General features: G+C 39.9%; 1 protein-coding gene across 1 annotated transcript in view; it reads right to left on the bottom strand.

The window, feature by feature from the left end:
* Positions 1-3,211: 3,211 nt before the first annotated feature.
* Positions 3,212-26,609, bottom strand: part of sorcs3b (sortilin related VPS10 domain containing receptor 3b) — a 101,242-nt gene continuing 77,844 nt past the window's right edge. Inside the window, exons 17-27 of the mRNA XM_033980016.2 lie at positions 25,755-25,868; positions 24,863-25,034; positions 22,806-22,992; positions 19,929-20,062; positions 18,982-19,105; positions 17,481-17,593; positions 16,391-16,522; positions 15,133-15,232; positions 11,445-11,550; positions 10,087-10,319; positions 3,212-3,276 (exon numbers count right to left, since the gene is read on the bottom strand). Coding sequence (XP_033835907.2) covers positions 3,212-3,276; positions 10,087-10,319; positions 11,445-11,550; positions 15,133-15,232; positions 16,391-16,522; positions 17,481-17,593; positions 18,982-19,105; positions 19,929-20,062; positions 22,806-22,992; positions 24,863-25,034; positions 25,755-25,868 — 1,480 coding nt within the window. The remainder of the gene's footprint in view (positions 3,277-10,086; positions 10,320-11,444; positions 11,551-15,132; positions 15,233-16,390; positions 16,523-17,480; positions 17,594-18,981; positions 19,106-19,928; positions 20,063-22,805; positions 22,993-24,862; positions 25,035-25,754; positions 25,869-26,609) is intronic.

The following is a 26,609-nucleotide window of genomic DNA, read 5'->3' on the forward strand; positions in this document are numbered from 1 at the left end:
ATATCTCCACGGAAACCAGCAGGGGGCACTAGTAGGTCACATTAGAGGTCAGATCTGTGGAGAGGCGACTCCACCCACAGTAGAAATGCATGTTTTTCAAAATAATTACTGAATAAAAACAAGAGAGTGCGTGGAACATTCCTTCGTCTTTTACTATGAATCAGACCTGGACGACTGAGGGATTACACAGACACAATGCACCTTTAATTAAGATAAAGGTGGTGCATATATTTTTGTAGTTAATTGAGTGAATGTTTACTTACAGGTTACATATTTAAGCCAACAAAGTTTACTCTTCCTGTAACCAGACCCATTTTCCCCCTAATTTTCTCAAAGCGTGTCCATATCTGTCACCTATTCTCTTACATAACCCTGATAAAATAGCCTGGACCACTGTGGACTCTAATCATGTGTGGTGCAGGCTCCATGTGTGAGGGAGTGATGGAGCGATTGGACTGAAGTGAGCGGAGCAGCAGTGAGTGTCAGGTGGGCCGTGCACGTAGCCGTTATCACACTTGTGCCCATTAAAGTGGACTTCAGAGTCACGGAGGGATCATTAAGAGAGCTCTGCTGAGAGGGGCATACTCACGTTGCTATTAGACACCACTGCTCACACAAGGACACTGGCAATAGTTAAAGGAAATGAGAATTGGGCTAAGGCACCAATTGGGTTTATGTGTTAGGAGAAAATGTAGTGATTGTTAATTCTGCTTTAAGTGACTCCATGGGTTTATGTCAGATATATATAAAAAAACACTTAATATTACAATTCATTTTGGGCGTATTTTGGGCGTATTGTTTTACAGTTACAGTCAATAACTTTCATTTTGCCATTGCTAACACATAAACTCCATTATAAGCCAATATCTCTGACCAATCCATGTTTAAAATCATTCTTGAGAAGTTTTTCAAATGCAATTCACAACATTTACTACAGCGATATTTAAAGAGAGGGCGTCTATATTTTATTTCAAATTTCAGACGTCATTTTAATTTGTGGTATGACGTGTTGTTCAAATTACTGATAAACAATTGTAATGAAGATTTATTCATTGCAGAAACACTGAACATGTTGTCGATGAAGTACATGTTGTCATTTTGTTTGTCACGTTTGGGTTTTCAATACGATTATCCAAGTAGAAATCTGAATGAGCCTCACGTGAGGGTCTCATATGAGTTGCCAGGTTCAATGCTGAAATCCTGTTGGTTAAAACCTAAAATGCCTCTTTCTGATCTGAATTCTCACTACTTAAACCCCAGCACCTCCAGCCAATCATTAAACAGCCTTATTCCAGCCTCCGCAGCTCAGTGAGTGAATTCTGGTGGTTCTACGCTTTCACATGAGGCCTGTCCATAAACTGAGGATGAGAACACTGTGTATGCCTTATACACTGCCTGCTTTCTGCAATGTCACAAGATTTATTTCCATCCAGAGTTGCATTAATTTTTCACCAAGATGTTGCATTGATGATGTTAGAGTCTGACGCTGCACAAAGCCTTCTCCAGCACATCCCAAAGATTCTCAATGGGGTTAAGGTCTGGACTCTGTGGTGGACAATCCATGTGTGAAAATGATGTCTCATGCTCCTGAACCACTCTGTCACAATTTGAGCCTGATGAATCTTGGCATTGTCATCTTGAAATATGATGGAATAACCTGGTCATTCAGTATATTCAGGTGTCAGCTGACCTCATTCTCTGAGCACAGACTGTTGCTGAACCTAGACCTGACCAACTGCAGGAGGCTCGTACCCATCCGCTTAGTTAAATCCAGGTGGCGACTTTATTTTTGTCCAAACAGTGGATCTGCAGGTTAAGACACTGTCAACCTAGGTTCCGTTGTGATTGTAATTCCCTTTTTAAACCAGCAAGAATGCAGACGGCGTACCCTCCCATATTTTCTTATGTTCAAGGCAAAGAAAAAAAAGCAAGTTTCAATATAAAAATACATTTATTTTAAACATTGTCAAAATGGCAAGAAGTTGTTCACAGTAGGAAATGTGGTCCAGATGTATCAGCAACAGAAAGTGAACAATATCATAGAGCATGCACAGATGGAGGCAACCGCACGACTAGACTAGATGTTTCTTTAATCATTGGTTTAATGTGTTTAAAACCACCATGGTATGTACAGCATGTGCCCTGTCTAAAAGAGTCTAGAGTCTCATCACATATAAGTCGGGCATGCTACTGTAGAAAATGAGTGAAAAAGAGGACATACAGTTTGGAGAGTACACTTTAGTGATGTTTACAATGAGCATGAGGCTGTTGGATTTACATTCTGGGATGGTCTATGTACAAGTCCTCACATTCTTCATATGAGACAGTATTTCAGAGCGTATCTTACATGATCTCTCTTATGAACAGTCAGGAGAGATGAGATACTGATTGCGCTATATTGGTTTAGTGTGCACCACGTGGCCTCTCTTCGTAGGGCAGTGAATGTCAATATTATCCGGCGGCTTAACTTTTTGTTCAGAAGTTGGAATGGCCTATTTAACAAATCCCATTTCGTTCAGCGTACAGAATGATAATTAGAGCCTGAAATGACTTATTAATTACAATTCTCGACTTATTTTTGTGATATAAATAGCCTCACACGTGTCCAAGTGGTTTGTGCGTTAGGACCTTGCCTATCACCGTCTCACAGGCTTCTTTTAAATATGATTGTTTGTAATATTTGGTCATTAACTATGCTTGAAGAGATATGTCTAAACAATAACAATGCCAATATACAGTACGTCATTTGAAAAGGCAAGAAAACATGTATTACAAATGTTTTTTTTACAGCTCCAATGGCAAAAATGCAGGGACAGTGTGAACCAATGAAAAAAACAAAAACATTACAAAACTATACATTGATAAGTGACTGTATATCATTTCATTTATTTGAATTTAAATTTGACAGCGACATGTATTCAAAAGTTGAGTCTAAAACAAAGAAAACAAGAAAATACAACTAAGCATTTGTCACAGTAAAAGTTGGATGCAAACATGGACCCAACAATTATAATTTTGACATTCATTGTCCATAAAGTAGTGGCCAAAAACCTGACTCTTGATTACCAAAGTAGATAGTATACATGTAATATATGCAATCAAATGTATAAATTATATAAATATTAATAATAAATAACAATGTCGACAATGTTTTTTTTTAATCACAATTCAAACACAACAATTTGTACTTGAAGTGCGTACAGTGAGTGTCTTACACGTTGGTACAGTTGGGGAATTCCCTGGTTACAATTCGGTCCATATTCCGGCCCATAGTTCCTACAAATGCAAAAATAAAAAAACATAAAAAACATATTATCGAGTCAGTAGGAAAGCAGTTCAGAAAATGACAAGTACATCAAATTTACACGGGAGGGAATAAACAGGAAAGAATCATGAAACAATTATGTGAATGAAAATGACTTCTTGTGCAAAAATAGCATCTGAAATTGGCCGTGCGCTGGCTGTGCGACATGTGGGGAGAGAGATGTTAAATTGATTCATTTCATGCATGATTCACAGGAAGCATTTTTGTTTCAACCTGGTCTTAAAAGTGGTTCAAAACTTTAAGACACATCTGGTTATCTGGAGTTAAAAAGGCACTTAACATGCGTCTGCTGAAAGAACATGGACAGAACAAAATCTAACTCATGGAGTTAAATACATTTAGTTTTAAAAAATCTATTTATTTTTTATTACATTTTTATGCATGTTATTAGAATTTTCACCATGAGCTGAAGTTACCTTTTTTCCATTTGTACCAAAATAGCAATGTGTCGCTGTCAAATCCACATGTGTCACAAGTTGTGAATAAAATAAAACTAGAGAACGATGTAAGCACAGAGTAGTGAGATTAAGCCGGTCGAGGTGAAAACGAGAGAGATCTGACTGCAGAGGACCACCCTCCACACGGAGGACCACCCTCCACACGGAGGATCACCCTCCACACGGAGGACCACCCACCACACGGAGGACCAGCCTCCACACGGAGGACCAGCCTCCACACGGAGGACCAGCCTCCACACAGAGGACCACCCTCCACACAGAGGACCAGCCTCCACACAGAGGACCACCCTCCACACGGAGGACCACCCTCCACACGGAGGATCACCCTCCACACGGAGGACCACCCACCACACAGAGGACCAGCCTCCACACGGAGGACCAGCCTCCACACAGAGGACCACCCTCCACACAGAGGACCAGCCTCCACACGGAGGACCACCCTCCACACAGAGGACCACCCTCCACACAGAGGACCACCCTCCACACTGAGGACCACCCTCCACACAGAGAACCACCCTTCACACAGAGGACCACCCTCCACACAGAGGACCACCCTCCACACTGAGGACCACCCTCCACACAGAGGACCACCCTCCACACTGAGGACCACCCTCCACACAGAGGACCACCCTCCACACAAAGGCCCAGCCCGCTAGGGATGGGATGATATTAAAATTTAGACTCACGATCATTGTGACCAAAATAATCACGATTAATGATATTATAATGATAATTACTAACTTGTTAAAGTTCTGAGGGCCCGGGTCTACTTTACAACTCTACAGCAATGTACATACTTCTGCATCACCCACCCAAACAATACACACATCAAATGAAAGCTACAGTGCCCGTCTTTCTGAATATGCAAACTGTATTCACCTGCAATCACCACAGTGCTGGCAGGAAAGCTGTTTTTACAGAAAAGCCAAAAATTCGAATTTGGATTTCACTTACCTTTGGTTCTGGTTCTGTCAAACATACATACATATTCCCATAAAGTTGATCTCATTGATTCTGTACAGGTCCAGAGAATATAATCCAGTGAAGAAATTATGTTCACAAAATAAGTTAGATCCTCCATGTCCAATCTGCTGCAGGAAAGTACTCCAAATGTGAAATCTGCTCCGTCACTTTTGCATTTCTTTTGTCGATTTCAGGCATAATAAACTTCTGACAATGCCAACTTTGTTCCTCAGCGCTAAACACACACATTAGCTTGCGATTGTGATTTTGGCTCAAGTTTGGCAAACAGTGCAGGGAGGTTGTCTCGTAAATGTGCATGTAAATTGCTGGTGTTTGCCCTCGAAGCCGCAACTTTTTTTCGGCAGGCTCAGCCACCAGACTAGGCACAGACGCTAACAAGTGTCATTGCTATGACAGAGGGCTTCCTTGTGAGCAAACACCAAAGCTAACATCTAAACATTGTATTGAAACTGCAAACCTGAGCCAGTCTGGTGCCTTAAGGATCAGCCCGCAGACCTCCACATAGAGACCAGCCCGTAGACCTCCACATAGAGGACCAGCCCGTAGACCTCCACATAGAGGACCAGCCAATAGACTTTCGTCAGGAGGATCCTCACATGACTTACCTCCACCCACAGGTCCAAAAATGTCAACAAAAAGCAGCCATACCAAGAGACCGCCAAAGTCCACTGTTCCCTGTTTTTCTTTACATTAAAGATGAGCCTAAACCCTTTTACTTACCTTAACCATTACAGATTCATGCCTCATCTTAACCAGACACTGGACCAATTGCAACATATTTACATACAAAATTACTGTTATTTGTATTTATGCCTTTGTAGGCCACATGTTTTATGTTTTCATAGGTCGGGGACCTACATGGTCCGGAAATAAAATAAAGGGAAAGAAATATTACAGGGGAGTAGAAACATCACAGATTCCTGCATCAATCAGCAAAGCACTAAACTCTGTTAATCTGAGGTGAGATTAAGTTGATTTTCTTTGTAAATCAGAGGTGACAAATGAGCTTTCACATTTGTCACTGAAAAAAACAAATGTGATTGCATGATCACATTTGACCAGGCTTGAGAAGCAACAGAGAGTGAGGACCAGACTGATATCAGTCTGTATAAAAAATACAGAGAGAAATCATTCTGGATTTACCAGGCAATCAATTTTGCCTAATAGGTTTGCTCTTATATAAGGAGATTGTGTGTGGGTGTGTGTGTGTGTGGGGTGTATATATATATATATATATATATATATATATATATATATATATATATACACATATATATATATATATATATATATATATACACACACACAGTAGAATGCACAATAAAGTTCTAACCACCATCAAACTCCCACAAGTTTTCCACCTGTTGAACACGATCTCATCATCAAATATCTCATTTGACCCGATCTACCAGAAATCACCTGACCAACACAATCACCGTTTCCCCATCAGCACACGTATCCAAAAATAAGAAGGCTTCCTTTGTAGGTCATAGGTCACAAGTCCAGGCGCCTCATCTCCAGCTGCGCTCACACCAATCAGAAGTGACTGTTCGGAGACCCAAAGTGCGAGAATCCATCCCACAACCTCAATAACTTCCTATATCACTTCTTTTTATTCTAATGCCCCCTCTCTCCCTGAGCCATCCAGACCCTCTGAAGCTAATCATGAGACTCCAGCAATCACTCCTCCAAACTCAGCATGATTGCCAGAATTTTAAAGCGTCGCAATTTGTAATTTTTTATTTAAATATTTAATGATTTCTACATTTCAACTCCAGTAAAAATCTTCCCTGCCTTTTTAGAGAGCAGCGCTGTTATCATTTGGTAAAAACGTTCTTCTTTAGCACGCTACGCTAAACTGTCTTAATTTAGCGTGTATATTCTAATCTCTATTTTAATAGTCTGCCAAGTCCTGGTGTTTCAGAGTTCACAAAACTGGTTAGGTATTTTAATTTATTCTACCGGTGTGGTGATGAGAAGCCATGGACACGTTTTTGTTTTTTTGGCAAATCCAATTAGACCCAAAGGAGGAAAAAATAGGCAGGCTTTTTCATTACGTTTTAATTAATTGAGGTTGGCAAGTAGGAAGTGACTGAAAATATGATTTTTTCAAATGTTTGTGGATTTTTTGAGGGAGAAAGTTTTGTTGTGGGCACATTTCTCTTACAAATTTTAGTTCTGCTACTGTTCAATTGATCGGCATTTTGATATCCCCATTTCAGGTAACAGTTGTGTCACTTTGCAGAATGACATAACCAGAATCTGTGGCAATATTGTATCAATGTGAAGCTGAGTTTTCTCACCCTTTAGGGAATAATTTGATCAAAAATATTTGCAGTAATGTTTAACTTTGATGTATTCAACTTGGTAGCGTTGTAGTCGACTAAAGACATGTCCTGCTGATTGACTAAAAAGAGGGAGCGGCAAAAACTCTCAAAGCCATTACACATCTTTATGTATCTAATTCAAACTACACTCACAAAACTACACCGGTATCAGAGTTCACACGAAAACATTTTAGACTTTAGACTTAGACTTTACTTTATTGTCCCCGGGGGAGTTTCCTTTCCACATACACAGAGCACGTCTGACATATACACAGATAAACACCAAACATCACACTCACATAAACATACATTACAAAAACAGACATTATGCCTCCGCGGGGCCTGTTTTTTAAGAAAGCAATGGCCGCTGGGACCAGGCTTCTACCGAACCGTGCCCTCCTGCACCTCCTGATCGCCCTATACCTCCGTCCTGAGGGCAGAGGGATTAGATGGTCCTGGAGGGGGTGAGTGGCGTCCTGTGTTTATTTATGCAGGAAAAAGAACTAAGACACAATGTATTTATATAGATACCATGAGTTTAATCTGCATCATACAAGTACCAAAAAATACAAAATCTTCAGCTCACTCACTAACTTACTCAATAAATTTCCATCCTGCTGTTGTCTCAGATACATCCTTAAGACAAGGCAAGTTTATTTGTATAGCACAAAGTAATTCAAAGTGCTTTACAGAATAAGAAAGTCACGCAAATCAAAACATAATTAATCACAAATAATCATAAAATTAACATTAAAACAGAAGAGTGCATCCGTACAATCTAAATAAAATGATAAGTCAACTAATATAAATGCTGCTCAACTGCGACACCATCGACGGATGAATCAACTAAAGGCCAACAGCCCTGCAGCTGGGAACACTTTTGTGCTGTTGCCTGCAGCTGATCTCAGCCTGCTACATAACCTCTCACCTCTCCATACGCACAATCACACGTCCCTCATCCTCCCATTTTAGCCAAACTGGATCTGCCTTCACAACAACAGTATAACTCTCCTCTCCATATCTCCCTCCAACCATCAACAACTAACTTTCAACTTCCATCCTGGCTGGTTTCAATTTTTCCTTCAAGTTAATTCAAAACATTTTAAACCAAACAGTGGTTGAAAAAGTTTCAGAGGTAGTCATTTAGACAATGCTTTTGAAACTGAAATTTTGCCATCCAGAAGTCTTTGTTCACCTATAGGTCCAATCCAGTACCTACAGATTAAAAATGGCTTCCGGAGGGCAGTGGAAACATCTCGATTTCAAAAACATTGTCCAAAAGACGACCTCTGAAACTTTTTCGACCAGGAACCACTGCTGGGCGAATGAGGGATTACACTGAAACTGTCGTGACCCAATTTGTGGACAGGCTCAGGAATATGAGAATTTCTCTGTCACGTTGTTTCCTACAGCCTTTGTCAAGTAAAGGCAAGGTAGCGCTGCACTTGGCAATTTTTTTCACTATTTTAACATTGATTGACAGAGACAAGAGCATAGTTTTGCTGTTACAGTAAACCTTGCAACAACTAGCCCGCTAATATTATTAGATGTAGACAACACAGCAGACTTATTGTGACCTCAAGAGCTCCTTATGCAATATATTTGCACTGTTACAGGTACACATAAAACTCAAAGAAAGAAAGACAATGAAATGCTTTCAAATGATCTCTACATCTTTATGGAATAATAATATTTTTTGAAAAAAACAAAACATTGCTCTTTCCCTTTACAATGACAACAATGGATTCAAGTTCTTTCAAACCCACTCAAGTGTAAACACTGTGCACTTTGATGAACCTTCTGGCCTGTGCCCCAATCAGCCTCTGTGAGAGTCCCGCAGAGCCCTGCACATTAATGCAATCTTTAACCAGCGGGCCGTCAATTATTTTTAATCTAGAGGGCCTCCAATCAAAGCCCCCACGCTGCTGCTCTCTTTGTAAATAAACACCTCTGATGGCTCCTGAACACAGCTCATTTGTTTCACATCAGTGGAAAGGTGCTGAGAAGTGAAGAATAGTCCCAAGTTGCTGAGTGACCATAAATGCACCACGAGTGCAGCTAGCTAGCCATTCATGTCTGTCAGGGGCATTGCAACACTGCTTTTGTCAACTCCATGGTATGCACAGAAAACACATCAAGCTGTATGTCAGTCGTAACAATGAAAAAGTTCACCGGTCAACATGAGAAGTTGTGTCTGTGCTGTGTAACTTGTAAAAAAAAAACAAAAAAAAAACAATCTCTCATTAAACATAGAGTTTAATATAGAGTTCTTGACAACTGCTTTAAATATATGGGCTGTGTTCATGTAATGTCAATGTCGTAATCTCAGATGATGGGCAAGGGACTTTATGACTCTATGGGTGATTTGCTGTTGTAGAAAGAAATATCCAAAATTCCAAATCCATAAATGTTGAACTTAAATGTTTGTTAGGGGTTGGGGCCACAAACTTTCCATATTAATCTCATGGCTTAAGCCGTTGGTTTGACTGACTACAATTACTCCTACTTATTAAGTAGCGACTAAGCCTGAATCATTCAACTATTTGTTCATTATGAATTAAGTCTTTGTTCATGCTTGAGTTATTACAAAGTTATTACATCAGTGAGAATTTGCATTTGTGCAATGTAATTTGCAAAAAATAAAATAAAAAATCGCCCCACTGAATGTATAGTTGCATATTGTGGTATAGTCCTAGCCTTCTTGAGAGCTACTTTAAACGTATTCCTAACAGATGCGCGGTGATGTGTTTTTAGGGCGATAAAATGTTAATCAGGATCAGTTTCTGTGCTGACAGTTGCAGTATAAATCCAGTATTAACGTCTCAGTGTTGTATGCAGTGATGAATAATCTGTAGCCAGTCTACCCCTGTCAAACAAAATGGAGTCTGCGTAGTTTTTTTGACCTCATATTAACACACTATGACATAAATCCCCTGTGTACGCACTAAACACGCTCATAATATTTGAAGGGTAGTAAATATTGAAGCGTTACCTCGGCTACGCGCCTCCAGTTCCTTCTCCAGCAGCTCCTTCTGACAGGGGAAGTCGCTCAGCTTCATCTTGGGTAGGGTGGACATATTGGACATATTGGACATATTGGACATGGTGGACATTTTGGACATGGTGGGCAGGGTGGACATGTTGTCATTGGGGCTGACTGTGCTGATCACCTCTGGTTCCTTCTCCTGGGTGTCTTCAGTCTGCACGTGGATCCAAGGAATTTTCCTGAAGACATGGCATGAATAAATGAATAACTGCTTAACTTTTAATAGTGAGAAAGATAAGTTAATGTGAGGGTACATTTGCCTGGGATCTAAAATACACACTTCTCCAATACTTTACAAAGATGTAAGTCTTGTCACCAATTGTATCAAGTTCAGATGGGCATGATTGACAGAACAACCAAAAAATATATGGCTGTGAATAAGTGGTACCGAAAAGAGAAAGGGGGAAAAAAGGGAACAGAGACACTGAAAAACATCACAGATTTGTGCAGAATCACTGAGCGAAGCACTAAACTCTGGGTTAATATGTTAATCAAATGTATGGTCAAATTTATAATCAAACTGATAGATGACGAATGAGCTCCTTTGTTTCACATGGGCCACAAAAATAAACTCATCTGATTGCACAGTACTCTCTGAATCAGACTTGAGCTGTGACAGAAGAAGTGGTGACCACAGTGATATCCCTCTGTTTAAAAAATACTTAGAAGTATCATTCTGGATTTGCCAGGCAAAGGCTCCATAGCAAATGAAGGTGGAGTTTTGTCAGTTGGACAAAGGTGTTAGTGAATATGCTGACACAGCTCTGATAAGAGACTGGTTGGAATTTTAATACGAGAAACTAACACTGCCTCGTTGTTCACACAGTACAGAGTGTGTGTTATTTGTCTGATTTGTCTAAAGAGTCTACTTGATATGTGAAAATGGCAGCACAGAGAATACATAAAAAACTTGCACTTCCATGTTTTCTGTCAGAGTGGTGTGAGTGCTCAGAAATGTTCTGTTTTTACTTACCCCTATGTCCGCCCACTGCTCTGTACTTATTATTCAAAACAATTCAGACTCATACATGTAGGGTTCAAAAATGTCACATAGCCACTTTCAACAATAAAAACACAAAAATGGATGCTTGGTACAGAGAAACTCCACCTTGGAGAGGTGAGATTTATCAAGTCAATGGACCTGTTGTCTCATAATATTAGGCTAATCATATTTAATTAATATTGCAGTTTATAATGAACAAAAGGTGATATTGTGATCAAATCAGTACCTAAGTCGTTCATAATAATAGTAAATAGATGAAATTTTCTAACAGTATTTGAAAGTTTCAAAAGAATAAAGCCACCTTTTGAACTTGTAGATGAAGAAGGCTGCCACCCCCACTATGACCACACTGAGCAGCATGAGCATGGCCGGCCCACTGTGGATGGAGTTGGAGTCCACCAGAGGAGCTAAAAGTGCAGAAAGAAAGTTTCAAAACAAGAAACATACATGCAAAATCACTCCAAACCACTTTTTGTCCCTTTTAGTCCCACTATTTTGACGTTTCTCTTGAATTGATTATGCTTCCCCGCAGTTCAACAGAAACTTGTAATGTTATGCTAATGTTGCACTCTCAAAATCAGTGCCGAGTGCAATCCATTGTAGTGTGCAGTTTGACAGAGGCAACAATAACTGCAGCTTATAACACTTCCAGTCACCAGCACACCAAAACAAAGCTGGCACACCAAGCTTTAAATGGCCGTACTGAAATAAAGTTTGACAATGTTGTTATCAATTACCAAAAACACACAAGCAGAAATATATATGCTTATAATTATAAATATTAATCTGTAGTGAATTTAAAAAAAAGTTGAAAGTGCATATGGCAGGTTAGACTATTCTTTTTCTAAAACATAGTTGGCATCATTATATTTAAGATGTTACTAAAAATCTTGCCTAGTCTGTTCTAGTTTTGTAATTTTGGTGAAGGTTGTATGTAGAAGTATGTTGCCAAGCAGCCATGTTAACAAAAGATTTAAACTGTCCAAAAAATGAAAATTATCTCTGCATTTTGGAATGAATTCATGATAGTTGTTGAAATAGGTAGAAGCATTATGTTTCAGAACAGTACTTCAGCACTACTTCCTGTGTTTTTGTATTTTTTGTTGTCTCCTTGTCTTCTTAAACTGACACTTTGCTGATGTAAAATTGGGATTAATATTTATCTTAGGTGCTGTCTAAGCAAGTCAAGTCATAGATAATAAATAAATATTCTGTCAAATTCACTTTAAATTAAGATACACTAACCATAATAACCATAATAGCACAGTATATTCTGGACACTTATACATCCTATCATGTAACAAGTAAGAAGCTGATTGGCACTAGTACAATATTCTCAGACTGCATATAAGCATATATTAAAGCGTTCCTGACTATAAATTCCTCTTGCAGCTATTATTAAAAAAGGCACTGGATGAAATTGCCTTTACATTTTAAACAGCATTTTGATGAGACATAAGGAAGCAACTGCAAGGGACTGACAATATGGGCTCATTTTTATATAGCACTTTTCTACCGTCAAGACATTAAAAGCGCTTTACATCAAAGAACCACTCATCTGTTCACACACTGGGGGCAAGGTGGGTTAAGTGTCTTGCCCAAAGACACAGCAGAACAAGTACCATGTTGAAAAAAGTGTCTATAACTACACTAGACAGCTGTTTGTCATGGTTCAGAGGGAGTAAGGGGTGAAGTGGGTGGGGCAATAGTTCATTATATTTATGTAAGGCCCAACAAAGCAACTGTTACTACACACACATCTGTCAATCTGAATCTCCATGCCCCGCCCACTACACCCTCTCCCTCATCTCCGCTCCTTTCTCCAGTCTTCCCAGTGGGTGGAGTTTAACCTATGCAAAAGGTTGAGTCCCAGTTTAAACAGTTGATCCCCACATCACTTCTCATCCCTCCCAGGTCTGCACACGCCTCATTACTCCTGACAGTTAATGCTAGCTCGTTTTACTTCCCATCTCATCCCGCCCGTCCACCTATCCCCCGCAAGGATATTAAAAGAATCTTCGGGAGCTTCATGGCGTCTCAGTTGGGGATCTTGGCGCGATTGTCTTATGCATAGTCATGGCTTTTTGGAAATGCTGAGACGCAATATTCAAAGTGCTGCTCCACCCAGCCCCTCTCCTCGCAGACTGAAGCCTATGAAGCGGGTTGACCTTTCAGGGGATCATTTTAAAAGCGAGCCAGACCTTTTGTATGCAGACACAAATGAAGACAGATCCGCTGGTGGATGAAAAGGGTAAAGACACGCAGCAGTGATGGACACGTTTGGGACGATATGCTAATCAGCCGCTGACCCTGCCCACCGGCCACGCGGCATACCAAACACCTGCTTTGTCACTCATGCCATTGATCGGGGGTCGTATAGAAGTGTACAGTACAGTGGACAGAGGTCATAAAGTGCAAAGTGCAAGCGCAGCAGCAAGAAGTTCAAATATAGTGACTTTTATTTATTTATTTATTTTAAACAGTCAGGACTGGGCCTAGCTTTCCGGGGGCCCTAAGCTGAAATTGTCTCACATTTGACACATTCTGACTCTGCTCCGACCACCTTGACCAGTTGTATTTGTGTTTATATGACCAAAATCAGACTGAAAACATCCAGAATGTCACAGCTACCACAGTCACAAGAACAGCACACAAACATAAGGGATGTCATTTTTTTCTTTGTTTTTTTGTGGATTTCAATGTATTTCAGTTAATAATAATAATAATAATAATAATAATAATAATAATAATAATAATAATAATAATAATAATAATAATGCACTTGTAACGAGCTCTACAGTCTTGTCAAAGCCTATCAAAGCTCTACACTATAGTCATTATTCCTTCACTTCCACACTTGGTGATGGTAAGCTACTCTGACCAACAGTCATTCATGCACACCCCACTTTCATACTAGGCAATGTGGGTGAAGTGCCTTGCGTAAGGACACAATGACAGAACTTGGTCCGACAGAACTCGACCTCCGACCTTCGGGTTGGGGGGGACCAAAGCTGTAACCACTGAGCCACAGTTGGCGACAGTGGGCTTACGTTTACATTATGTCGGGTCCTTGCACCAGTGTAAACACAGAGCTGCCATCACCTCTGCCTGACTCAAAAACATATGTAGATGCAGCAGATATTTGGCTACTATAGATATAAAATAAAATGTAATTGTTTTAGAGGAATATTTAGGTAAAACAAACAAGCCTTGTGTCCAATAAAACTTGATATATTATTTTCAGTATAAATGTATGGGCTCTTGGGGGCCTTCTGTTGGCCTCGGGACCCTAAACAGCTGCTTATTCTGCTTATAGGCTGGGCCGGCCCTGTTAACAGTAGAATACAGTTTGTAACTTTCTAGAGATATTACGTCACCTGCATGACACCATGGTAATAAAAAGTTTAAACTATACTTCAGAACATAGATTTATGTCCCAATGTGGAATATTATAGCCAAAGGAACAACATTTCCATGGAAAGGCCCTGCTCCAGACCAAATAAGAGCCAGGTCTATAAGCCTGCTCAGAGTAAGGGCACAGGTTTCTCAGGGCAATGAACACAATTAAAATGAAACACATGCTTTTATTTTAATCTTTTTTTTTTTTTTTTTTTTTTTTTTTATAAAAAGTTACATACAGAATACATTTTCTGTACATTTTATGCCAAATGCCTTTCCTAAATACATATAGTTGTATTAGTTTTGACTATGCATGAACTTTACTGGAATCGGCTTTACCTATTTAGTGATGAAAAGCACTGTTGTCATAGCAATAAACAATTCAAAACTAAATATTTTATCTATAGAAAGAATGGGTAAAATTCCTCAAAATCTCCTTTAAATAGAAAGCTGAAACCCATGGATAAGTTGCATTCATAATATTTTAGAGATTAATGATTTCAGATAGGACGCATATCTCTCCATGGGCCGATTTAGTGTTTTAAAACATTTGCAAATAATCAGAAATGAACAGAAACATTCAAACTTACCTAAAGTTTGCTGAGTGACGTACACAATGATGCGGATATTAGCTTTGAGTTCAAACTGGACCAAGCCTTGATTCAGGGCAGTGACAAAAATATCTGATATCTGGAATGTACAACATCAAAGGGTTAGCACAGTAGAGCATCTTATACCAGACAAGTATTCAAGGTTTTTACATATATATATATATATATATATATATATATATATATATATATATATATATATATATATATATATATATATATATATATATATATATATATATATACACACACACACAGATATAAAGAGGGGGTCTGGTCTGAAAAGCATAAGCTTCTTTGCACTTGTGGATGAAATTAAACATGGAGGCTGCGCAAAAGGAAAAATACGTCAGAGTGATTTAAAAATACCGACTTGAACACTTTGATTTAATGAGAAGTGAGAGGAGCTTCACAGAATAAAACAGCAGCCTGGTGCTGACTCTAATCTGTTTATACACTTTATTCAAAACAATATTACTAATTTACCGATATTCACAATTAATGGGTAACTTTTCGGTTGCTCAATGTTTTTCGTGTTTTTGTCAATCTGTTTGCTTTTTTGTGTTTAGCTGCACTGTGGCTCATTGGTAGAGCGGCTATACCTATGCAAATGAGTAACTACAACTTGGCTCTGTGTTGTGCAATGGAGACCAGTCTTGACAAATGCTCTATTCTATTCTATAAAATGAAATATATATATATATATATATATATATATATATATATATATATATATATATATATATATATATATATATATATATATATATATATATATATATATATATATATATATATACTTGGGCATGGTTAATACTTGGATGAGAGAACACTTGGAGTACCATGTGCCACAGTGGGGCAGGACACTTCGTCCTCATCGCGTTTTATTAAAGCGATGTGTGCGTGAATATTAGTGGTTGTCAGAAGGACCAAAGGCACAGATTTGCAGTCTCGCTTCCATCAGTTTACCCTAGGGCAGCTGTGGCTACAGTATTAGCTTACTACCACCAAATATGAAGTGAATGAATACTGCAATATAAAGCACTTTGGGTGTTTTGAATGGCACTATATAAATCCATTGCATTATTATTTGCATCATAATTTCTGAAATGGTCGGTATAATAAATCTTTATCCAAAATTGGGATAAATGAAGTAACTAAACTCAAAAGGTCAAGGTTGGGTGAGGTAATTATTGCTATTATTGCCATTTCGATTGACTTTTGAGTTGTCTTTTACCGTGTCCAGCTCCTCGCTCCTCCTCTTGTGCTCCCCAGACACATGTGCGTCAGGCAAGATGAAGAGCTCGGCCGTGGTGGGCAGTCCTGGGTACAGTGATACCAACAGCTGCTCCTCCGCTACACCTGAGACCTGTCAAAACACACCACCAGCATCACTGCGTTTTTCATTTCTAATACACAGAAGGGGGTAGCATGAGTTATTTTTTATTTCTCCTTCCCTTGTGTAGTGGATACAGCACAGCGGTGTGACTGTGTTAGGATGAAAATGGCATAGTGATTTGAATGCTAGTTCGGAAAGTTGTGAAAAAGGTCAGCAGAGTTCTATGGCCTGTTACGATTGTACAAGTGCACTGTGTAACTTTTCTAATGGGGTGTCCTCTCCACAGATTATACTTATAAACTGGCCTGGCTTGCGTCACCAGCTTGTTTCCATGTCATACTGTGGAACATTCCAAGCAAAGGAAATGACGTTTCATTTTGATTCCTCATTTGAAAGGACAAACACAGTCCCTCGCTAAGTTGGGACGAATGGAATGCCTTGGTCAAATCTCTCAACATCCATTTCTTTGATAAAATAAATTATCCCACTGACTTCTTCAATATAAATAAATACAAAAAAGAGACAGTATTTTGAACGGCACTTTGAAATGGACAGATCCCAAAGATTCGGCTCCCAGTAAAAAACGGATAAAAGTCCCATCACTGCTATAAATAGTCTAAAGCAACAGCACATCTCCGCACACCCTGTTCCCTTTCTCAAACCACCCTTCATCCTCCTCATCTTCATCATCATCATCATGTACAAATCCATATGTTCTGCTTTAAATCAGGGGGTAATCTCAGCGGACTAATGCATTATACAGCCTTGTCCCTTTACCGTCGACACAGGTCATATAAAAAGCAGGCTAAAAGTTTGTCATGTGAACCATAAAACGCAATGAATTTTGTATCATGCCAGACCGTGCTATGAAAAAGTAATGTCCCTGAGAGCCACCGTAGCCTGGCCCGGGCTGGCTGGAGAGGTGGGGGGGTTAGTTGTGGGTTTGGTTGCGGGGGAATAGCTTGGGGAGAGGCTGGGAGCGATGTACCTGTGAGAGAGTTGTCCGCACCACGCGCCCTATGTCCTCCCTCCACTCGGGGATGTCAGGGTTGTGCTCGTCAAGTGCAGGGGAGAAGGACAGCAGCAGAGACCTGAAGTAATCTGAGGGGGAGAGAAAGAAAAACAAGAAAGGGATGTTAGGATTGGGATTGTTGTTGATTTGCAGAATCTCGCAGTTCCAATGTGCTTAAAGAGGCTATATATTTTTTTTTAATGTACAGTTGTCCCTCACTATATCGCGGTTCACCTTCCGTGGCCTCACTGTTTTTTTAGTGGAATTTTGAATGGAATTTTTGGCATGCTTTTTTACAGCGTATGAGTGTGCATTGTGTCGTGCGTCCTGATTGGCTGTTGGACTGTAGGCCATTGTCCATCAGTCTCCTCCGTGCCATTTCTCCTGTACAGTACAGAATGTGTTCAGACAAATTTACATAAATGTTGGATTGCAGTGACTCTGAAGTGCTGTACGTTTGCAAGTTTTCTCTCCGACAAAACCCACAATGTCGATGAAACATTCTGCACCGACAAATTTCAGAAACGCTTTGGAATTAAAAGTGTTTCCCTGCACGGAGAGGCGCCGTGCAAAGATTTGAACTTTGAGAGAGTTTAAACAAGAGAGAAATATGAGAAAATGTTAATGCTTGTGTGAGAAAAATGTATAAAGTGTGTGGTGAGAGGTTTTAAAGCTCTAAAACATGTATAATAATTGTAAAAAATAAAGCTGACTACCTATTGTTATTTTTAGAACGTTACCCTTGCGATAAACGAGGAACCACTGTGCAGTTGAGAAAAACATGTTTTGCCTCAGTACAGATATATTGTATAAGCACTTCTTATGGTATGTGTGCATTTAATCATAAAGTGTGTTATCCTCTGAGAATCATGAAGTGTGGCATACTAGTTGTTGTTAACATTGTGGTGGTGGCAAAACTCCGCTCTGTCTTGAGATCAAGGTAATGATGATGCTAGAAATACCTTAGGAAAGTGAGGAATAACTTTGGACCATTGACTCGTATTTGTGGATTTTTTGGCGCCTGAAAAGTTTAGAAAGTGAAGCAGGGAGGACCACCTTTGCTCAGCCAAACTGATCTCATCCCAAACATTCATACAGTGACTCACATAGCTCTTTGCAATAGATAAATGTTTCTAGTTAGATCAAGACAGTGTGTTCTGATTTTTGTCACAAAGTTCTGCTTTTATAATCCACTTTTACTCATTTATACAGTATGCCACAAGTTGGGTAATGCTGCTTTAAGTAAAAAAAGAGCAAAACACAGTTGTAATTGTAAATGATGTCGTGTCTTGTAAATAATAAATTAGAGGGAATACTTGTACAAGATGAATACTAATATGGCATTTTGTTATCCTAAAGTGCATTTTAATCTTGCATACATAATATCCAAAAGACACCACATTTCCTCCACACTGTATACTCACTTTTACTGGCTCGTAGTAACTAGACGTTTAAAGCTGGCTGTTTTTGTGCTCACCTTTGACAGTGATCACTTTGGAGTCTTGCATGACGTTACTCCCTGAGGCCACCTGGACCGTGACCTTGTTTTGGCCGATTCTCTGAAATGTGTGCGAGGTTCTTCCTTCCAAGGTTATGAGCGGCTGGAATCAAAGGGAAAAGAGGAGAAAAGTGGAGTGAGCACCCTGAATGGAGAAGAGTACGAGAGAGCCCTTGACACAATGCATAATGAGGAGGTGGATAAACAGGCGGCGGTAAGTTAAACACGTAAAAGCACAATTCTTTCTTAAAGACGCTGCACTCTATTTTTACTCTCCTAAAATCATGACAACTGAACTAGACCATTTTAAACGGTTCACAGTGGTCCAAAGTTATTCTTCACATACCTTCACATACCTCCAAGTAACCACATTTTTCACCACAATGAGTACAACTAATGATAACAACAACTAGCATGCTAACTGAGTGCATTTCCTGATTCTCACACAGTAAAACACTACAGACAGTCACAAATTTTGACAAATGTTTGGGAAAAATGGGTACAGGCCATTAAATGTTTGTATTTAAATAAAGTTCACCTGGTAATATAAGTAGAAAAATGCACTGAAATGTATAGTGTAACATTATAATAAATAATTCATTTCAGTAGAGCTGGTGACATTTTAAAAATATGGCATGATTTGAAGATGCTGTGTAGTCTTCCCAGGAGTAGTAATGGTAATAGTTGTTGTAGTGCTGCAGTAAAATAAGTATTTTCAACCTGTAATGGACTAAAGTTTGGTATACATGCAGTAAATCCTAATAGCAGTTAAAAAGTGATAATAAAACTTGTGGTTGTTTTCAGATTGTAGGATGTGATGACATCATACTCCCAGAGGAGGGGCAAGGGCCAGTTTTTAACATTGATTAAACTGTATCAAGAAACATCCAAATATTTGAGAAACATATGCGTCCGTCTTTGCTAACCTCGGAGCTGTTGTCAAACCACCAGAAGAAGGTCAGAGTTCTGGTGTGGTTGGGCCAAACCAGCACGCTTAGATTGGCCTCCTTCCCTCGGACCGTCACTATGGGAGACGAGAGATAGATGCGCTCCACTGGACCTGAGGCGCACAAACACAAGGAGCTGATTACATTAACCTCTAGAGACACAGATTAGAATAAGGATGCATATTACACAAACATGTTTCTTGTGAATATAGTTAGACGAGTTCTTTTGCTGTCAAAATCATTCTGTTCACTGACAAATTATTTATTTATCTATAGGTTTGAAATTGTGAAAGTTCCATTTTGGCTTTGACTAATTTGCCAATATACTACACCAGATGCCCTTCCACATATTTGAGACTGGAGTAAAAATGAAAAATGAAATAGCAGTTAGAGCAATAGTAAGGCTTTATGTTTACACAGTCATGCAACAAATTACTGTTTGCCCTGGATAAATGCATTTTGGTATTATTTCTTTACAAAAGTGAATATCGTTATAGCTTAACATACATTTGTGGCACTTGCTCCGCATTTTAAAAGCTTAGTATCGGCCACAGCAGAAAGACAAATACTGGATATTAGTGGTGTCTCAAATAAATCCCTAATTAATTACAACATCACCACAACAGAATTTAGAACCATCTACTGCACCGATGTTGGCCCTACAATTGAGAAATACTGTAGTCAGTCTAACATAAATATTTGAAAAAGCCTTCCATAGATTTTATGGTCAATATGAACAATTTTGAAAGATAACTTCACTCCAGACATGAGATGGAGATTAGAGTGAAAAAGTCCTCGTAATAGTTCCAGTGTTTATAACAGTAAACGCGGCTGATCAAAGTGATGCATTCAGGGCCAAAACTTTTGAATCGTGACAATGTTCAGATCATTGATTGTATAAAATTACACCTCTGTGAGGATTTGAATGTAAACACTAACTCATTAAAATGGACGAAACAACAGGGGACTTGTTTTTAAGTAGGTTAATTGTACAGTGGATCATTATGGAAGGACCCAGTGTGAGCAAAATGTATGAATAAATTAGATTATATTAATTTAGATGATGCAGATTAGACTACAATGCTACAATCCAACTGTTTTTAACCATTCTCAAGCCAAAAGTGTGTCTTTATACAAGGTCATTTGTTTCCTCAGGCTACTTTTATTGAGCGTTCACAAATCAGAAATGTGCAGAATTTTGGATCCATTGTCTGTAATAAAATACAACTTACTTTTATTATCGGAATAAATACATTGGCTGATGCATTTGTGTATTGGAGGTTTCTACACCTTCTTTTCTCCATAGAGTGTTATTTTGCTTTGCTTGGAATGTTCCACAGAATGGCACTGCATTTATCTCCATGGAGACAAGCAGTTACTGATCTGTGGAGAGGTGACCCCACTCACAGTTACAATGCATGTTTTTCAATATTTTTTTTAGGAATGTAACTGAATACATGTGAGTTTAAAGCCATAACACAAAATCTCTATAGAGACGAGGTGGAAGACCCTCCACCAGAAAAGTTACATAGTGCACCTTTAAGTTTCAGAATGAATGGTTTATATACAGAAATAGGCAGTAGTCATTTACTTGAATACTTTTCTAGCAGCATACTTTTACATTTTCCCAAATACATAAGTAGAATTGCAAAGTAGTGGTCCAAGAAATTACTCGAGTATAATTTATTTGGCATTAATGTTATTCTTACTCGAGTAAACGTTTGGCTTCTCTACCCCTCTGTTTCTATAGAGCATTATCCTTGCTTCTAAAAGTCCAGTCTAAAATGCTGTACCCTCTTTATCAGTATGCACACATGTACAGCGAGTGTAAGCCTATAGAAGTACAGTCTGAGCAGTACTTTCATGTTTAAACCCCATCATGGACAGTACAAGCATGACCGACACAGCCTAGGCCAGCTACCCATCAACACACACCCCACTACGTCCTCTCCTGTGAGCTATAGTATCCCAAATGCACCTCCCCTCTCTCTTCACTCGCTCTCCCCCCTTCTCCTGCTTCATTCCTCCCTCTCTCTTCCCCCCCACTTCTCTCTCACTCCTCTTTATCCCCTTCTCCCTCTCTCGCCCTCCTCAATCGCCCTCCTCCACCCTTCACCTGTCCCCCTTCTTCCCATTGTCAACCTCCCTCACATCTCTCCCCCCTTCTTCCTCTCTGTCCTCCTCTCCCCCCTTCTCCCCTTCTCTACCCCCCTTCCCTCTCTCTTCCCCCTTCTCAATCTCCCTCATCGTTCTCTCCCCCCTTCTCCCTCTCCCCTTCTATCCCCCCTTCCCCCCCTCATCTCTCTCTCCCCCTTCTACCACCCTCTCTCCAAACTTCTCCCTCCCCATCTCTCCCTCTCTCTCCCCCTTCTCCCCTTCTCTATCCCTCCTTCTCTCTCTGTCTCCTCCTCTCTTCTTCTTCTCCCTCTCTCTCCCCTCTTCTCCTTTTCTCTACCCCTTCCCTCGCTCTTCCCCCTTCTCAATCTCCCTCATCGCTCTCTCCCCCGTTCTCCTTCTCCCTCGCCATCTCCCCTTCTATCCCCCCTTCCCCCTCTCTACCCCCTTCTTCCCCCCTCTCCCTGTCCCTACCTCTCCCACCCTCTCTCCCCCTTCTCCCTCTTCTCCCTCTCCCTACCTCTCCCACCCTCTCTCCACCCTTCTCCCTCTTTCTCCCCCTCTCTATCCCCCCCTTCTCCTCCTCTCCCCTCCTCTCTTCTTTTCTCTCTCTCACCCCCTTCTCACCTTCTCTCTCTCTCTCCCCCCCTTCTCCCTTGTCTTCATTGTCTCCCCTTCTCTCTCCCTCTCTCCCTCCCCCCTTCTCTCCCCCTCTCTCTCCCTCCCTCCATTCTCACATACTAGTGACATGCAGGAACAGTGCGCTGCTGTCGGATCCCTGGCTGTTCTGGGCGTGGGCGGAGACTCTGTAAATCCCTGTGGTTCTGTAGATGTGCCTGATGCCATCGTTGGTCCTGCTCAGGTTGGAGTAGGTGATTCGGATGCCGTCCCCGAAGTCGAGCTGCATGGTAGTCCTCTGAGCGTCTCCCTGGAGGTACACACAGAGATAGGCAGAGGCCCCAGCTGTCATGAGGGCTTAGGACTGAATGAATCCCCGGATAGCCAAAGTGCTCACACCTCCACCTCCCCTTATGACATGTCAGTAGTGCTTTGGAGCTGGGTATCAGTGAGAGGAGACAGGGATTCTATTGAGATTTGAACAAGTGAAGTGCAGGCTGAGCTAAGACTTTATCTGGGCCTATCAACCAAAATAAATCTGAGGCTAACAAAGGCAACTACGACTGGTAAGAATGGATGATAGGACTTTGATTGAGAACTGATGTGATGTTCTGTCAATTTGGACAGATGGTTATATTGTGATGCAGTGCTTTTCTGTTAAAATGACTTGAATTTAGAATATTAATATAGATGTATTCTTGATTAATTCAGATTTATTTAGCTAGTTGGTGTAGAACTGTCAGAAATTCAAAGTTCAAACATCAAAACTTCTCAAATCAAGATAAATGTACAGAATTCTACGGTGTGTTCACACTTACAAACACACGATCTAAAGGCCTAAAGCCTCAATTAAACCCGAACAAGGCTAGAACGAACTAGTAGTGATATATGGCTGAAGTCAATATAGACAATAAACAATAATATTGAAACCAAACCGTATAGCAAAATTATCCCCAAAAAAGTGTTCTAAATATTCATAATTGTTAAAAAATATGAGCTGCAAAAAATAAATAGCTGAATGTAACACTTAAGTTATTTTGTGTCTATAATGAGTCATACAAGTTCAGAACTCAACCTTCTACAGCCCAAATCTCCTGGTACAGAAAAATAACCAAATATTGCCCACTCCATCCCATCCATCCATTTTCTTTCTCTTATCCGGGGCCGGATCACAGGTGCAGCAGTCTAAGCACGGACTCCCAGACTTCCCTCACCCCAGACACCTCCTCCAGCTCCTTCGGTGGGACCCCAAGGCGTTCCCAGGCCAGCCGAGAGACATAGTCCCTCCAGCATGTCCTGGGTCTTCCCCGGGGCCTCCTCCCGGTGGGACATGCCCAGAACACTTCCCTAGGGAGGCGTCCAGGAGGCATCCTGAGCAGATGCCCGAGCCACCTATTTCCCACTAGTACAAAGAAAAAGTACCATGATAAATACTGACCCTCCAAGAAGTATTGTTCCATCTAACACATATTGAACGATAAGTCGATATAGTGTTTATTGTGACAGGCCTAAGGACAGGCCCAAATCCAGTCTTAAAACAAAACTAGTTATGGTCCAAAGTCATTCCTCACTTCCCTTAAGCATCCTTATTCACCGCAATGAGTTTATTAGCACTTTTCACAACTCTCAGACACAAGAGTTTTTCCATGAACAACTAGCATACAAACACACACTTCCTAATTATCTGACAATAAAATGCTTTCTAATTGGAAGCAGACAGCATGCAACTGACTTATTTTGATCTCAAGAGCCGTTTATACAATGTGTCTGTACTGGGGCTGACAAGTTTTGCTCAAATACATGGGAAAAATCAGGTACAAGCATTTAAGTCATTTTAAATTAAAAGGGGCTGTCTCTATTTTTCTTTTATCTTAATAAGTACATCTTTTCTTTCCCCAATACAGATACATTGTAATGGTCTGTAATTACACTGTGACAGCAAAAGTCACATCTGGCCTCTGAAGGTTGAGAAACATGCTTACAAACTCATACTTAGGACACTAGAGGAATTTAAACAGTTTAAAATGAACTACAATAGTTCTGTGCACATTTTTATACAGTGTACATAAGGTACAACACCTTTAACAATTTTTGCAGGAGAAAATTGTGACATGAATTTTCCCACTATATCAGCCACCCCTAGCGACAGGTTATAATGAATGGGCTATAGGTTGACTCACATCCTCCAGCTGGACCATAAAGGTGACATTGGTTCCCACGTTGGCGCTGAGCTCTCCAGTGCTGGTGGACAGGCGAAGGCCCTGGGGTGCTCTGGGGCGACAGGTCTGCCTCTTGGGGGAGAAGGTGTTCCGTCCCACTTCCTTACAGTTGTTTGATAGAACCTTACGGTACCTGGAAGGACATTTCAGTCATATATGGTGATTAATGGCAATGCAATTTTTGTATTTCTACATTTATTTCTACATTTCTGTAACTATACCAGGGCAGGTTCATTAATCAACTTTTTATCATACTCTTTTTATCAAATCCAGACATTCAAATGGTCAATGAGGAAAAGCATGATATTTTGAAGAAAATAAAAAAGCTAATTTGAAATGTAGTTATGAAATGTTGTCTTTTGGAAGCCATTTTATATCAAATTTAAATGAACATAATTTAAATGTATTTTATAAGAAAAAAACAACAAATCAGATCTATATGACCAAAGATATTGTGAATTTTATTTAGCATTATCATCCAGTCCAATAGATCAGCAACTGGTCTTAGCATTTGCCTATAATTCTGAAGATTGATGGTTCAATTTCAGTGTATATTGTCATTGTGTCTGTGGGCAAGACACTTGCTGTTGTATGAATATGATGTATGAGTGAGGTAGTAAGTCTGGGATAAACTTGCACTGTTAATAATTCATTAAAAATAATTTTGCTTTGTTCATCTTATGCACCAGTTTCAAGGGCACCATTCTGGGTTTAAACACAGCCAAAATTGCACATATTTCCTCTCAGTTTTCTTTGCAACAACAGGCAAATATTGTGTTTAGGAGCGAAAGACAAATGTCTTGGAATGGAATAGTACCCTTTTGTGATGGATTGAGCATTGGAGGCCACTTACCCTGTGCTGTTAAGAAAACTCTGACTGTTGCTACAGCTCTTAGCAGCACCATTTGGATTAAACCAAAAGGCAGGGGAGCACTTTCCGTCCGTCTGGCGTTCCCAACCATAATCGCTGCCAAAAAAAGAACAAAAAGTGGAAAAAATGTTGCTTCATAAAATTATAAAGTGCCAGATTCCGGGTCTCTTATGTATGAGGGCAAATACTTCACAGTTGGAGCGTGGTGGCATAATTTAAGAGAGACATGATTGTCAGACATGCAGGATCAAACAGAATTTCGCACAGATGGATAAAAGATATTTAAAATTAATTTGGCCATTCATTATTAATTGAATTCTAAAAAGCCACTTGTCCCCACATTATGCAGATTATAGTGGAGTGATGGAAAGTTCCAAACTCAGATCCATCAGAATGATCCAGGGCTTAGCCCGTTACACTGCAATTTGACATAGTTATTAAGCTGACAGGAGATGATTTCACACTCTCGTCTGTTAAATCACCTAAACGCACATTGTTAAAGATATGATCAATGAATAAAGTTTACATAGGCACATTAAGTCATAGCTCACAGTCTATTGACTGGGTCGCAGATGACATCACAACATTCTATAGGACAATAATATTTAATACAGATGAAACCCTGTAAGAGATGGTCAAAAATTGCAAAATGGACCAAAATATTACACCTATCCAGACCTTTACCATGTGCAGCTATAACCATAGACTGTATATATACATGGACATAGCTAACCTGCTAACCACCATGTTCCAATTAGGAAGTGAGCATTGATGCTTTTTAGTCTAAAAATGTTTGTATTAATCCACACTACGTGATCCTGGTATTTTTATTTTGCT

The sequence above is a fragment of the Periophthalmus magnuspinnatus genome, chromosome 15 (assembly GCF_009829125.3).
Source record: "Periophthalmus magnuspinnatus isolate fPerMag1 chromosome 15, fPerMag1.2.pri, whole genome shotgun sequence".
Lineage (NCBI taxonomy): Eukaryota > Metazoa > Chordata > Actinopteri > Gobiiformes > Gobiidae > Periophthalmus > Periophthalmus magnuspinnatus.